Source organism: Nomascus leucogenys, chromosome 2 (genome assembly GCF_006542625.1).
Source record: "Nomascus leucogenys isolate Asia chromosome 2, Asia_NLE_v1, whole genome shotgun sequence".
Classification (NCBI taxonomy): domain Eukaryota; kingdom Metazoa; phylum Chordata; class Mammalia; order Primates; family Hylobatidae; genus Nomascus; species Nomascus leucogenys.
Genome location: NC_044382.1, coordinates 26,948,032 through 26,960,503, shown reverse-complemented (window position 1 = coordinate 26,960,503; position 12,472 = coordinate 26,948,032). Strand labels below are relative to the sequence as shown.

The window sequence follows — 12,472 nt, the reverse complement described above, 5'->3', positions numbered from 1 at the left end:
TATTTAGAGACAGGGTCTCACGTGTGTTACACAGGCTGGAGTGCAGTGGCACAATCACAAATCACTATATCCTTGAATACCCGGGCTCAGGTGATGCTCCTGTCTCAGCCTCCCAAGTTGTGACTACAGGCACATGCCACTATGTCTGGTTAAGTTTTGTATTTTATGTAGAGACAAGGTTTCGCATATTGCCCAGGCTGGTCTTGAACTTCTGGGCTCAAGCGATCCGCCTGCCTTGGCTTCCCAAAGTGCTGGGACTACAGGTGTGAGCCACTGCACCCGGCCCACTCTTTTTTTTTTTTTTTTTTTTTGACACAGTCTTGCTCTGTCGCCCAGGCTGGAGTGCAGTGGCACAATCTCAGCTCACTGTAGCCTCTGGCTCCTGGGTTCAAGCGATTCTCCTGCCTCAGCCTCCTGAGTAGCTGGGATTACAGGCATGAGCCACCACACTGAGCTAATTTTTGTATTTTTAGTAGAGATGGGGTTTCGCCATGTTGGCCAGGTTGGTCTCGAATTCCTGACCTCAGGTGATCCACCTGCCTCGGCCTCCCAAAGTGTTGGGACTATAGGCATGAGCCACAGTGCCCGGAACTATTTGTTTTTTAAAAGCTACAATCTTCCACAGTGTGGACGTACCACACATCCACTTAATTAATCCACTGTTAAAGGTCATTGAGGATGCTTCTAATTTTTCACCACTATCACAATGTTATAGTAAACATATTTGAACTTGTCTTAAAACACTCATAAAAATATTGTTATACCATGAATTCACAGAATGGAAATTGTGGGGCAACAGATATTTGGCACATTTTGAATGTTTAATAGACATTGCAAAATCGCCCTCCTAAATGGCTATGCCAATTTACAGCTCCCCAGCAGCACATGGGAGGACCCAGAGTTTTATTCTGACAAAAGAGCGCAAAAAGAAAGGAAAACTCTTGATAGGTTTTAGGACTGGCCTCACCATTGACTTGCTGGGTGACCATGGGCAGGGAGTCGGTGGGAGGAGGGTCCTGCTTCTCACAGGCCTCAGCTACCTCATCTGTACATGAAGGAGTCAGGGCTGGCCAGCTCCTGTGGCCTTTCCAGCTCAAGGATGCCATTAGTCTGTGATGCCTCAGCCCTACCACTGTTCTTTTAGGGCCATAAGCAACTCAAAAAACCCTCCTGACCCTTCTCAAGAGGCCACCCAAGTAGGGACAGTAGGAAAAGATGGGGAGAAACCTGCCGAAGCTCAAAGGCAGATCTTCCAGCAAGGGGCCTTAAAAATCATATGGTTGGCCAGGCGTGGTGGCTCATGCCTATAATCCCAGCACTTTGGGAGGGTGAGGCGAGTGGATCACTCGAGGTCAGGAGTTCAAGATCAGCCTGGCTAACATGGCGAAACCCCATCTCTACTAAAAATACAAAAATTAGCTCAGTGTGGTGGCATGTGCCTGTAATCCCAGCTTCTCGGGAGGCTGGGGCAGGAGAATCACTTGAACCTGGGAGGCAGAGGTTGCAGTGAGCCAAGATCACACCACTGCACTCCAGCCTGGGAGACAGAGTAAGACTCCCTCTCAAAACAAACAAACAAACAAACAAACAAAACATATGGTTTCCCAGCCTGCGTAACAAAGCGAGACCCTGTCTCTACAAAAAACAAAAACGAAAACAAAAACAAAATAGCTGGGTGTGGTCCTGTAGTCCCAGCTACTCAGGAGGCTGAGGTGGGAAGATGGCTTGAGTGTGGGAAGTTGAGGCTGCAGTGAGCCAAGACCACGCCACTGCACTCCAGCCTGGATGAAGTTCCTGGGATGGGTAGGTGTCCTTGAGCTGTCAAACAAAATTAGGCCCGTCCCCACTTCATCCAGAGCCTGCTGCTTTGATTTGAGGAGCTCCTGTGCAGTTTCATTTTTAAAGCATCAACAGGCTGGGCGTGGTGGCTCATGCCTGTAATCCCAGCACTTTGGGGGACCAAGGTGGGCGGGTCACCTAAGGTCAGGAGTTTGAGATCAGCCTGGCAAGATGGAGAAACCCTGTCTCTACTAAAAATACAAAATTAGCCGGGCATGGTGGCCGGCACCTGTAATCCCAGCTACTCAGGAGGCCGAGGCAAGAGAATCACTTGAACCCGGGAGGTGGAGGTTGCGGTGGGCTGAGATCGCGCCATTGCACTCTAGCCTGGGCAACAAGAGCGAAACTCTGTCTCAGAAAAAAACAAAAACAAACAAACAAAAACTAGCCAGGCGTGGTGGCGGGCACCTATATTCCCAGCTACTCGGGAGGCTGAGGCAGGAGAATCGCTTGAACCCAGGGCGGAGTGCAGCAGGTTGCAGTGAGCAGAGATCATGCCACTTTACTCCACTCCAGCCTGGGTGAAAGAGCAAAACTCCATCTCCAAAAAAAAAAAAAAAAAAAAAAGTATCAACAGCAAAAGCTGATACAGACATACAAGACATCCATTCCCATACCACAGCTGGGGAAACCCAGGCCCAAGAAAGAAGGGCCCACAGTCACATGACAAGTCAGCAGCTAGGTTCTTTCCACTGTTTCAGTTTCTTTCAGATTAAGATCCCAGCTTACAGGGCTAGAGGCCAGCCACTGACTTTCTGCGGGACTTTGGGCAAGTCACTTAACCTCCTGGACACTGGCATCAACATCCCCATTCCAAAGGTGGAAAGTACAGCTCAGAGGACTGCTAATGAGATCACGTCCATGTGGAAGCCATTTGAAAACTTAATGTCATTATTATTTAGGGTTTTAAAAAAGAAAATTTTAGAAGATTGTGATAGTTCACGTGGAAGAAAAAGAAAAAAATCTTAGAAGGCTGACTGAGCACTGGCATTGCCAAAACTCTGATCACAACTCAGTTATTACCTCACTCAGTCCCAGGACCAGAGCCCAGTCCTCTCTGGGCCTCAGTTTCCCCAGCTGTGAAATGACAAGGCTGGATGAGACTGTTCAAAAGAGGTGCTTTAAGAATATCTGCATGTGGCCAGGTGCGGTGGCTCATGCCTGTAACCCTAGCACTTTGGGAGGCCAAAGCAGGCGGATTACTTGAGGTCAAGAGTTCAAGACCAGCCTGGCCAACATGGTGAAACCCCGTCTCTATGAAAAGTACAAAAATTCGCCAGAAATCACCTGAACCCAGGAGGCAGAGGCTGCAACAAGCTGAGATCATGCCACTGCACTCCAGCCTGGGCAACAAACAGAGTGAGACTTCATCTCAAAAAAAAAAAAAAAAACCTGCATGTGAGTGATTCGAAATTAATTTAAAAAAAATGTTTTTGAAGTAAAGAAACAGAAAAAGACAAAATTTTAAAAATTGTTACCTTTTTAAAAAATCTTTCCTTGTTTTTTCTTTTTTTTTGGAGACAGGGTCTTGCTCTGTTGCCCCACTGCAGTGCAGTGGCACGATCTAGGCTCACCGCAGCCACAACCTCCCAGGCTCAAGCGATCTTCCCACCTCAGCCCCCCAAATTAGCTGGGAGTACAGGCATGTAACACCATGCCTGGCTAATTTTTTTGGTATTTTTTGTAGAGATGGGGTTTTACCATGTTACCCAGGCTGGTCTCGGGAACTCCTGAGCTCAGGCAATCCACCCACCTCAGCCTTCCAAAATGCTGGGATCACAGGTGTGAGCCACCCTGCCTAGCCCCATTTAAAAAATCTTAATAGAGGCTGGGTAGAGTGGCTCGCACCTGTAATCCCAGCACTTTGGGAGGCCAAGGCGGGCAGATCACCTGAGGTCAAGGGTTCAAGACCAGCCTGACCGACATGGAGAAACCCCGTCTGTACTAAAAATACAAAATAAGCTGGGCGTGGTGGTGCATGCCTGTAATCCCAGCTACTTGGGAGGCTCAGGCAAGAGAATTGCTTGAACCTGGGAGGCGGAGGTTGCGATGAGCTGAGATTGCACCATTGCACTCCAGGCTAAGCAAGAAGAGCGAAACTCTGTCTCAAAAAAAAAAAAAAATTCAATAGAAAATGACACTCAGATGTGTCATGCAGTACACACTGGAGATGACCAACATATTAACTAGGACTGCCATGGCTCCAGAGCTACTCCTGGCAGTACTAGTTAATTTGGCTAAATCCCAGCTCTGCCATTTACTGACCACGTGATCCCAGATAAGTTACTTAATGTCTCTGAACTTCAGCTGTCTCCTGTTTAACATGGAGCTAGTCAAAAAAACTATCTGAAATGGCCGTGGTGAGGATTAAATGATGTGATCCACATAAGCCACTAAGAAAATAACAAGAGTAGTTGGCACATGCTAAGTACTCAATATATTTTAGTTTTACTGTTATGATCAGCTTAACCCTAAGTCCCTCCTGCGACATCTGCATGCATCTGAACATGGCATAAGTGCACCCAACTCAGGGCCACTCACTCACCTCCAAGCTTATTGAGGACCCGAGAGACAGCTTCAGCACAGCCTCCACAGGTCATGTCCACGGAGAACTCGTGCTTCTGAAACAAACAAAGGGGGACCATGACCCGAGCCCTGTAGAGTGACCCCCACACAGTGCCAGCAGACAGGCCCACTCAGGGTTAAGGCAGAAGGCAGAGAGACTGGGCAGGACCTGGTTGGCATCAGACTCATCAGGAGCCTGTTTCTGAGCCTGTCTCTTCAACTATAGAGTAGCTAAGAGTTTCTGCCTCACAGGTTGTATTCAATGGAATCATCCCTATAAATCCTTTAGCAGTGTCTGGCATATAGTGAATAGAATCACCTGGAGATCTAGTTTAAAATGCTTTTTCTCAGTCCTACCTTCAAAACACTGATTCTTGAGCTATGAGCTTTGTCTCAGGGCCACCAATAACTCTGACAGGGATGGGCCCCCATACTGTAAGCAATGCTGATCTGGTGGGCCCACTTATGAACCAGAAAATTATTTTCTGCATTAGAGTCACCTGCAGCTTGCAAAAACTACAGGTTCTGGTAAGCAGGTCTGGGCTGGGGAATCTGTTATGTCCACTCATTATCCCAGGTGATTCTGCTTTCATCCAAGGGCCGCATTCTCAGAGGCAGCATCTGGGTCCAGGGAAGAGAAAGGATTGCCTGGGTTCCCCAGTGGGTTGGAGGCCAGGCAGGAAGGGATCCCCGGCTCCTAGTCTTCATGTAAGCTCTACATTCTTCAGTCTCTAGGATATCTAACAGATCAAGGGTCTGAAGGTAAGCTCCCAGAAGACAGAAGTTTTGTTCAGTTCACTACTGGATTCATAATACTCGGAACAATGCCTGGACAGAGTAGGTGCTTAAAACATATTTTTGAGTCAATGGATAATTGGCATGGCTGGTTTGAACTTCTGGGTCTTTTGCTTTGCTTTCACACAAGGATTACTTATACCAATACTTTATTTTAAAATCTCTGGAAATGAGACCATCTGAAATCAGATAAATATGGCTTCAGATACCAGCTCTGGCACTATTAGTTGCATGATCATCAATAAGTTACTTCTCTATGCCTTAGTTTCCACATCTGAAAATTGAGGGTAAGAGTCCCTCTCTAGATTTGTGAATGGGATGAACACAGGATTTTAAGTGTGGTAGCCAGCATCCAAGATGGCCTCAATGATCTCTGCCTCTGGTATTTATGCCCTTGAGTAATCCCATTCCAAATATCTCAGGTTGGTCTGTGTGTCTTATAGAATATGGCTTGAAGTGAGGTTATGTGGCTTCTGAAGCTATCACAATGTCATAAAAGACACTGTGACTTCTGTCTTGCTCCATTTCTGGGTTCACTTGCACTAGAGGAAGTCAGCTACTAAATTACAAAGATATTCAAGCAACCATAAGGAGAGGTCCACAAAGTGAGAGACTGAACCCTCCAGCTAACAAGCATGTGAGTGAGCCATCTTGGAAGTGGATTCTCCAGCTCCAGTCAAGCCTTCAGATGAATGCAGCTCCAGCCAACATCTCACTGCAACTTTATGAGAGCCTCTGAGCTGGAGACACTAGGCCAAGCTGTTCCCAAATTCCTGACTCAGAAACTGTGTGAGTTACTATAAATATATTTGTTGTTTTATACTACAAAGTTTTGGGATAATTACTAAGGAGCAATAGATAACTAATACATTAAGGAAGTTAGAGCCTAGTACTAGGTTCCATTGGGTAAAAGGTTAGCTATTGGATTATTAATTTCTTCCATTTGTCTCTCCTGTTTCCCTTCAAAAATCAATGGCTACATTTTTCATGGAGCACTTCAAAATATTTCAAGTCTATTACCTCAATTGGAATCCTGGGCGTAGTGATATATCTTGCTAGAAAACCACAGGCAAAATCTCTGCTCCAGAAGGGCTCCAGTTACCTAATCTATACCAAAAGGGTATTAGCTAACTCAATTTTTTTCAACTTCAGTGTGCATAGGAAGAATCTGGGGACCTTGTGGAAAGTGCAGCTCCCAGACATCTGCCTCAACTGACTCTGTGGATGTGGAGCGGGCCCTACCACTCCCCATTTTTAACCTACTGGGGAGAGACCAGGAGGCAAAACTACAAACCTGAAAATAAAGTGGCTAAGTGGCTTCTCAAACGCTTTCCAAATCTCTAACCACCACTGAGTCTGGATTGTCACTGTGCTTTACAGAGGAAACCAAGACCAAGAGTTAAGCAGCTTGATTTTCCAGCGTAGATTGCTTGACCTTTGTGCCTAGTACCACTCCTTTTATTAAGGCCAAATCTGCAAAATCTGCCTTAAAGAAAATAGTCAGTCTTTCCTTTCTTCTAAACATCTCTGATTTTTTCATCTTGTTTCATAACTATTCAAAGACAGCAACAATAACAAATTCTGGAAAGAAGGATTTGTAGTAGGTATTACAAAATCTTGTCTTTAAAATGTGGTCCTCAGCCCAACAATATGAGCATCACCTGAGAGCCTGTCAGAAATGCAGAATCTCAAGTCCCTTCCCAGAAGTCCGGAATCAGAATCCTCATTTTAACAAGACACCCAAGTCATTCCTGCCCACATTACAGTCTGAGATGATGCTCTCCTCTATTAAAAAATTTTTTTAGGCTGGGCAATGTGGCTCATGCCTATAATCTCAACACTTTGGGAGGCTGAGACAGGCAGATCACCTGAGGTCAGGAGTTCGAGATCAGTCTGGCCAACATGGCAAAACCTGTTTCTCTACTAAAAATAGAAAAAAAATTAGCCAGGCATGGTGGCAGGTGCCTGTAATCCCAGCTACTTGGGAGGCTGAGGCAGGAAAATCGCTTGAACCCAGAAGGCGGAGGTTGCAGTGAGCCGAGATCGTGCCACTGCACTCCAGCCTGGGCAACAGAGCAGGGCTGTTTCAAAAATAAATAAATAAATAAATAAATAAATTTTTAAAAGGCTGGGTGCAGTGGCTCACACCTGTAATCCCAACACTTTGGGAAGCTGAAATGGGAGGATCACTTGAACCCAGGAGTTTGAGACTAGCCTGGGCAATACAGTGAGATCATGGCTCCATTTAATTTAAAAGAAAACAATTGTTTTGGAAAAAAAAAATGATGATGCTCTGGAACATGGATTGGCACACTACAAGCTACCTGTTTTACAAAGAGTTTTGTTAAAACATAGCCAAATTGGCCAGGTGTGGTGGCTCATGCCTGTAATCCCAGCACTTTGGGAGGCCGAGGGGGGAGGATCACGAGGTCAAGAGATCGAGACCATTCTGGCCAACATGGTGAAACCCCATCTCTACTAAAAATACAAAAATTAGCTGTGGTGTAGTGGTGGCGTGCGCCTGTAGTCCCAGCTACTCAGGAGGCTGAGGCAGGAGAATCGCTTGACCCGGTAGGCAGAGGTTGCAGTGAGCCAAGACCATGCCATTGCACTCCAGCCTGGTGAGAGAGCGAGACTCTGTCTCAAAAAAAAAAAAGAAAAAGAAACAAAAACAAAAAACCACAGCCAAACTCATTTGTTTACTTCTGCACTATAATGGCAGAGTTGAGTAGTTGTACCAGAGACCCTATGTTTTGTGAAGACTAAAATGTTTACTATCTGGGCTTTGTAAACATTTGCTGAGTCTTGCTCTAGGATAACCAGCAGAAAATCAATTCATTAATGGTTTGTACTTACATACTGAGCCAAAGATTTGAAGGGTTTGCAAGATCAACATAAGAGCTAAATCTACTGACTGTCTATTATATGTCAAATTCTCTTTATACAGTATCTAGTTAGTCCTCACTGAGCCTGGAAAGAGAGCTATTTATCTTATTTCACTCAGGAGGAAAGTGAAGTTCCCAAGAGTTCACTAGGTAGCCTGCAGTCATGTGGCAAATAACTACTGAGTATGGAATATGAACCTAGGCTTTCTTTGCTCCAGGGAAATCTTGCCGGATTCTTTTTTTTTTTGAGACTGAGTCTCGCAGTGTCACCCAGGCTGGAGTGCAGTGGCATGATCTCGGCTCACTGCAACCTCCGCCTCCTGGGTTCAAGTGATTCTCCTGCCTCAGCCTCCCGAGTAGCTGGGACTACAGGCATCCGACACCATGCCCGGCTAATTTTTTTGTATTTTTAGTAGAGACAGGGTTTCAACATGTTGGCCAGGCTGGTCTCGAAGTCCTGACTTCGTGATCTGCCTGCCTCAGCCTCCCAAAGTGCTGGGATTACAGGCATTAGCCACCGTGCCCGGCCTATTATTATCCCTTCTTGACAAATGAGGAAACTGAGATTTAGGGGTTAGTTCACACACTCACGGTGATTCGGCTGAGTAGGGCCTGAACTGAACATAGTCAGTCTCTAAAACCTCAATGCTTAACCACTGAGATCTTGTTAAAATGGGATTGAAAGCTGCCTGCCTATAGTTTTCTCTTCTCTTCTTTCTTTTCTTTCTCTCTCCTTCCTTCCTTCCCTTTTTTTTTTTTCTTTTGAGACAGGGTTTCACTTTCAGTCTGTCACCCAGGCTGGAATGCAGTGGCACGATCATGGCTCACTGCAACCTCAACCTCCCAGGCTCCAGCAATCCTCCCACCTCAGCATCCCAAGGAGCTGGGACTATAGGCATGGGCCACCACATCTGGCTAATTTTTTGTAGAGCCAGGGTTTCATCATGTTGCCAAAGTTGGTCTCAAGCTCCTGCATTAAAGTGATCTGCCCGCCTGGGCCTCCCAAAGTGCTGGGATTACAGGCGTGAGCCACCATGCCCGGCCTCACCTGCCTATAGCTCTAGCCCACTTGTCCTATGTCTACACATGAGCTACCATTTCTTGGGGACTAGATGTAACAGTGGCTAGGGGACATATTTTACTGGCATTCTTCCAATTAATACTAACAACCGTCCTGTGAGGTCAAAGTTTTTGTCCCTATCTTACAGATGAGGAAATCAAGGCAGTGAGATAAAGTAACTCGCCTGAGGTCACCCAGTTGGCAAGCTGGGGCACAGATTTTCAGAGGTTTCTGGGATTCCAAACCCTGTGCTCTCGGGCATTTGTCTGAGAAAACTCTCAGGTAACACACTCTTCCCCTTCCAGTATGTGTATATATATATATTTTTTTCTTCCCTTTCCAGTTTTGAGGAAGTCCTTTGACTAACACCCTCCTTCCTTCAGCTGTTCATCTTGTGGTACATGGTGCCAAGTGCCCTCCTCATTCCTATCATCTGCTCCAGAGGGTCTTTTGTCAAAATCTCCAGAAAGAAGATACAGAATACAGTGATGATCAAGCTGGACTTTTCCTCATTGCCACCCACCACAAAAAAATCCTGGTGGCCTTCACTCTCCAAGCCCCAGGGCGATTAATACTGTCTTCTACCATTGCCACAGGCTGACTTGCTCAACTGGTAGGGCTGATTGTATCAGATTCCTTATCCATACTTTGTTGTTGGAGGATTTGTCTTAAGGCACCTGGCAAGACCCACGGGAAATGACACCTGAGATGTTAGTGGCTCTGTCCAGGGGGCCTCAGGCTCACCTGCCAGCTCCCTAAAGACAGGATGCAAAGACATGGCATCTGTGGGATACCTCTGGGTATCCACCTGGCCCAGAGCCATGAATTAGGCACCCTGAAAAAAATGCTAAACACCACATTACCCTAACCAAGATGCAACTGAGATCAGAGCATCCTCCCAAGCCGGTGTGACTGCTTTTGCCTGGCACCTCCCATGTGGTCAGGCCTGGAGAGACGGGGAGCCTAGGGATAAGGAGCTGAATCCTGGCTCTGCCAACTTCAACACGACCTGGAATAAGTTACTGGGCTTTTTATATTTTTATCTGTCAAAGGCCTCAATTCTTTATATAAAAAACGAGGCCACGAGCAACAATATATGTGATAAGACTGAGTGATCTGCAAAGGCAGGCTAAGACTAACTTCCCAGACTCTGCCACTGAGCAACTGGTGACTTTGCGGGGGGTTCCTGAACCTCTCTGGGGCTTATGGGTTCAGGCTGAGAAAGTGTCTCCATTCAGTGTTGCCCAGAGTTGACCTGAAAAGTAGGCCAGAGTGGGCAGGGAAATGAAGAAAAGCATGAACCTCTGAAAACCTGCCCGGTCCGTGAGGGAATAACCGGGTCCACCCCCTTGTCCAGAGGCTCCCCACTGCCCTCCTTCAGGCCACCTCCGCGGGCAAGGCAGCCAGGAGGAAGGCTCAGGGACTAGGCGTCTCAGTTTCCGCTGGCAACCAACTCCCCCACCCCCTGCCACCTCTCTGGTTCTGTTTCTCCGTGTACGCAGGGAAGGTGTGGGCTTGTCGCCCCTGGAGGCCTTCTAGCTCCGACGTTTTGAAGCCTGGCTCCCAGATTAAACTCCCTTCGGGTCCCATTTTCCGAAGGGTCGCAAAAGCTGGGGGCTGGGTGGGGTAAGCTGGGGGACAACAGCGGCTCCGGCCGCCGCCTGAGCCCTTCAAGATCGGCATCCGGTCAAGCGGCTGTGCAGCCGAGAAGCAACCCGGGACTGCAAGTCTGCGTGGCGGGGACGGCGCAACCACTCACCGGCATGACTGAGGCAGCGGCGGTGTGGCGGCGGTGGCAGCAGCGCCTCTCTGGACTCGGAGGGCGGGTTCGACTGCGCTTCCGAGAGTGCGCGCTAGAGGCCCCGTCCCGGAGGCCCCTCCCACTCCGGGCCGGGCCGCGAGGGAGGCCCCGCCCCTCCGGGCCTGATCTCTGCCGGCCGCACCGCCTCCTTTCCGCGGGCAGGGCCGGTGGTCACCCGGCCTGGACGGAGAGAGGAGGTGAGAGGGACGCTGCGTTGCCCTCCATCGACTGTCGGCCTTTTTCAGAACGCCTACTTCGGGTCAAGCTTGTGTTAGGGAATACCAGAGAAGGGCACCGCCTTGAACAGGACAGATCCATCCATCCCTAAAAGGACAGTTTCACTCATTTATTCACCGAGTCAATATTTATTGAGCGCCAGCCAACGAGGACGCAGCGGTGGAAAAGATGTAGCAGGAGCCTGCGAAGGACGCAGGCAGTGACAGCGCAGGGTTAGCAGAGCTGTCGTGGCAGAGGAGGAAGGGCCCTGACTGGAGTGGGGTGGGGGCGGTTGTGGAAGAGAGGCAGCCTGGGGAGGAGGCAATAATCTGGACCTCAGTTAGCCTTTATCGCCCTATCACAGGCTCTGTCTCCAAATGCAGTCGCATTGGGGGTTAGGGTGTCAACATAGGAATTTGGGGGGACACAATTCATGTCCATGTCAGAGTTCAGTCCCTAGCAGAGCCATACTGACTAGAGTTTTAATCTCAGCCCTATCATTTACCAGCCGTGTGACCCTGGGCAGATGAACTTACCTCTCTAAGCCTCGATATCCTCACGTATAAGATGGGGACAGTTAAGGTCACTATACAATTTTTTATCTAAACCTTTTGCTAGAGAAAGGAGATGCTATTAATAATTTTGCCAGGACAACAGGTAAACGCCATGACTGTTTCAGGCAAACAAGGACACATGGTTCCCTCCAAGAAACCTACTTTGCAGTATTGTTGGAATACATGTAATGTATGCAAACTTCTTAGCACATTGCTTGGCACATGGTAGGCACCAAAAATATATAAGTATTCTCTAACTGCTAGGCCCTCTGTTGGCCTCCCTGGCACTGGGTCTTCCGCTGCTCACAAAATACCCCTTAACCATTCATCCCCTACCCAACCTGCCAGGAATTCCCTAAAGATGGAAGGGAAGGGGGCGAGGAGGAGAGGGAAAGAGGGTATTGGCACATTAGGTACCGTACGGGCAAGGCTTAGCATCTTGGTAGTCCTGGGTGCAACTGTGCGCTGGGGCTAGGGATAGCTAGATTGCCATGAGGGAAGGCAGAGAGTGGACATGAGGGAAGGAAATCCTTCCCAAAGGCAACAGTGCACAGGGTGAACCACCCACGGCATGTTTTAGAGAATTAGGGGTATGGGTTGGGGGGATGACTAAGCCTAGAGACAGCAATTTAAAGAGAAGACAGCTTTATAAAGATCTGTTAAAGATTACAAATAAAGACCTATTAAAGAGGAGAAGAAAATATGCCAGACTGTAGTTCCTGCATAAATATATACATACATTCCGTGTATTTACATT

At 47.7% G+C, this 12,472-nt stretch overlaps 1 protein-coding gene across 2 annotated transcripts in view; it reads right to left on the bottom strand.

Annotated features, from left to right (window-relative positions):
- The window catches only part of ATOX1 (antioxidant 1 copper chaperone), a 28,813-nt gene extending 17,742 nt beyond the window's left edge, over positions 1-11,071 (bottom strand). The window contains exons 1-2 of one of the 2 annotated variants that reach the window (XM_030826226.1): positions 10,904-11,071; positions 4,385-4,460 (exon numbers count right to left, since the gene is read on the bottom strand). In XM_030826226.1, coding sequence (XP_030682086.1) covers positions 4,385-4,460; positions 10,904-10,909 — 82 coding nt within the window. In that variant the 5' untranslated portion in view covers positions 10,910-11,071. The remainder of the gene's footprint in view (positions 1-4,384; positions 4,461-10,903) is intronic. The other variant, XM_030826229.1, reaches the window with a different exon arrangement.
- Positions 11,072-12,472: the final 1,401 nt, after the last annotated feature.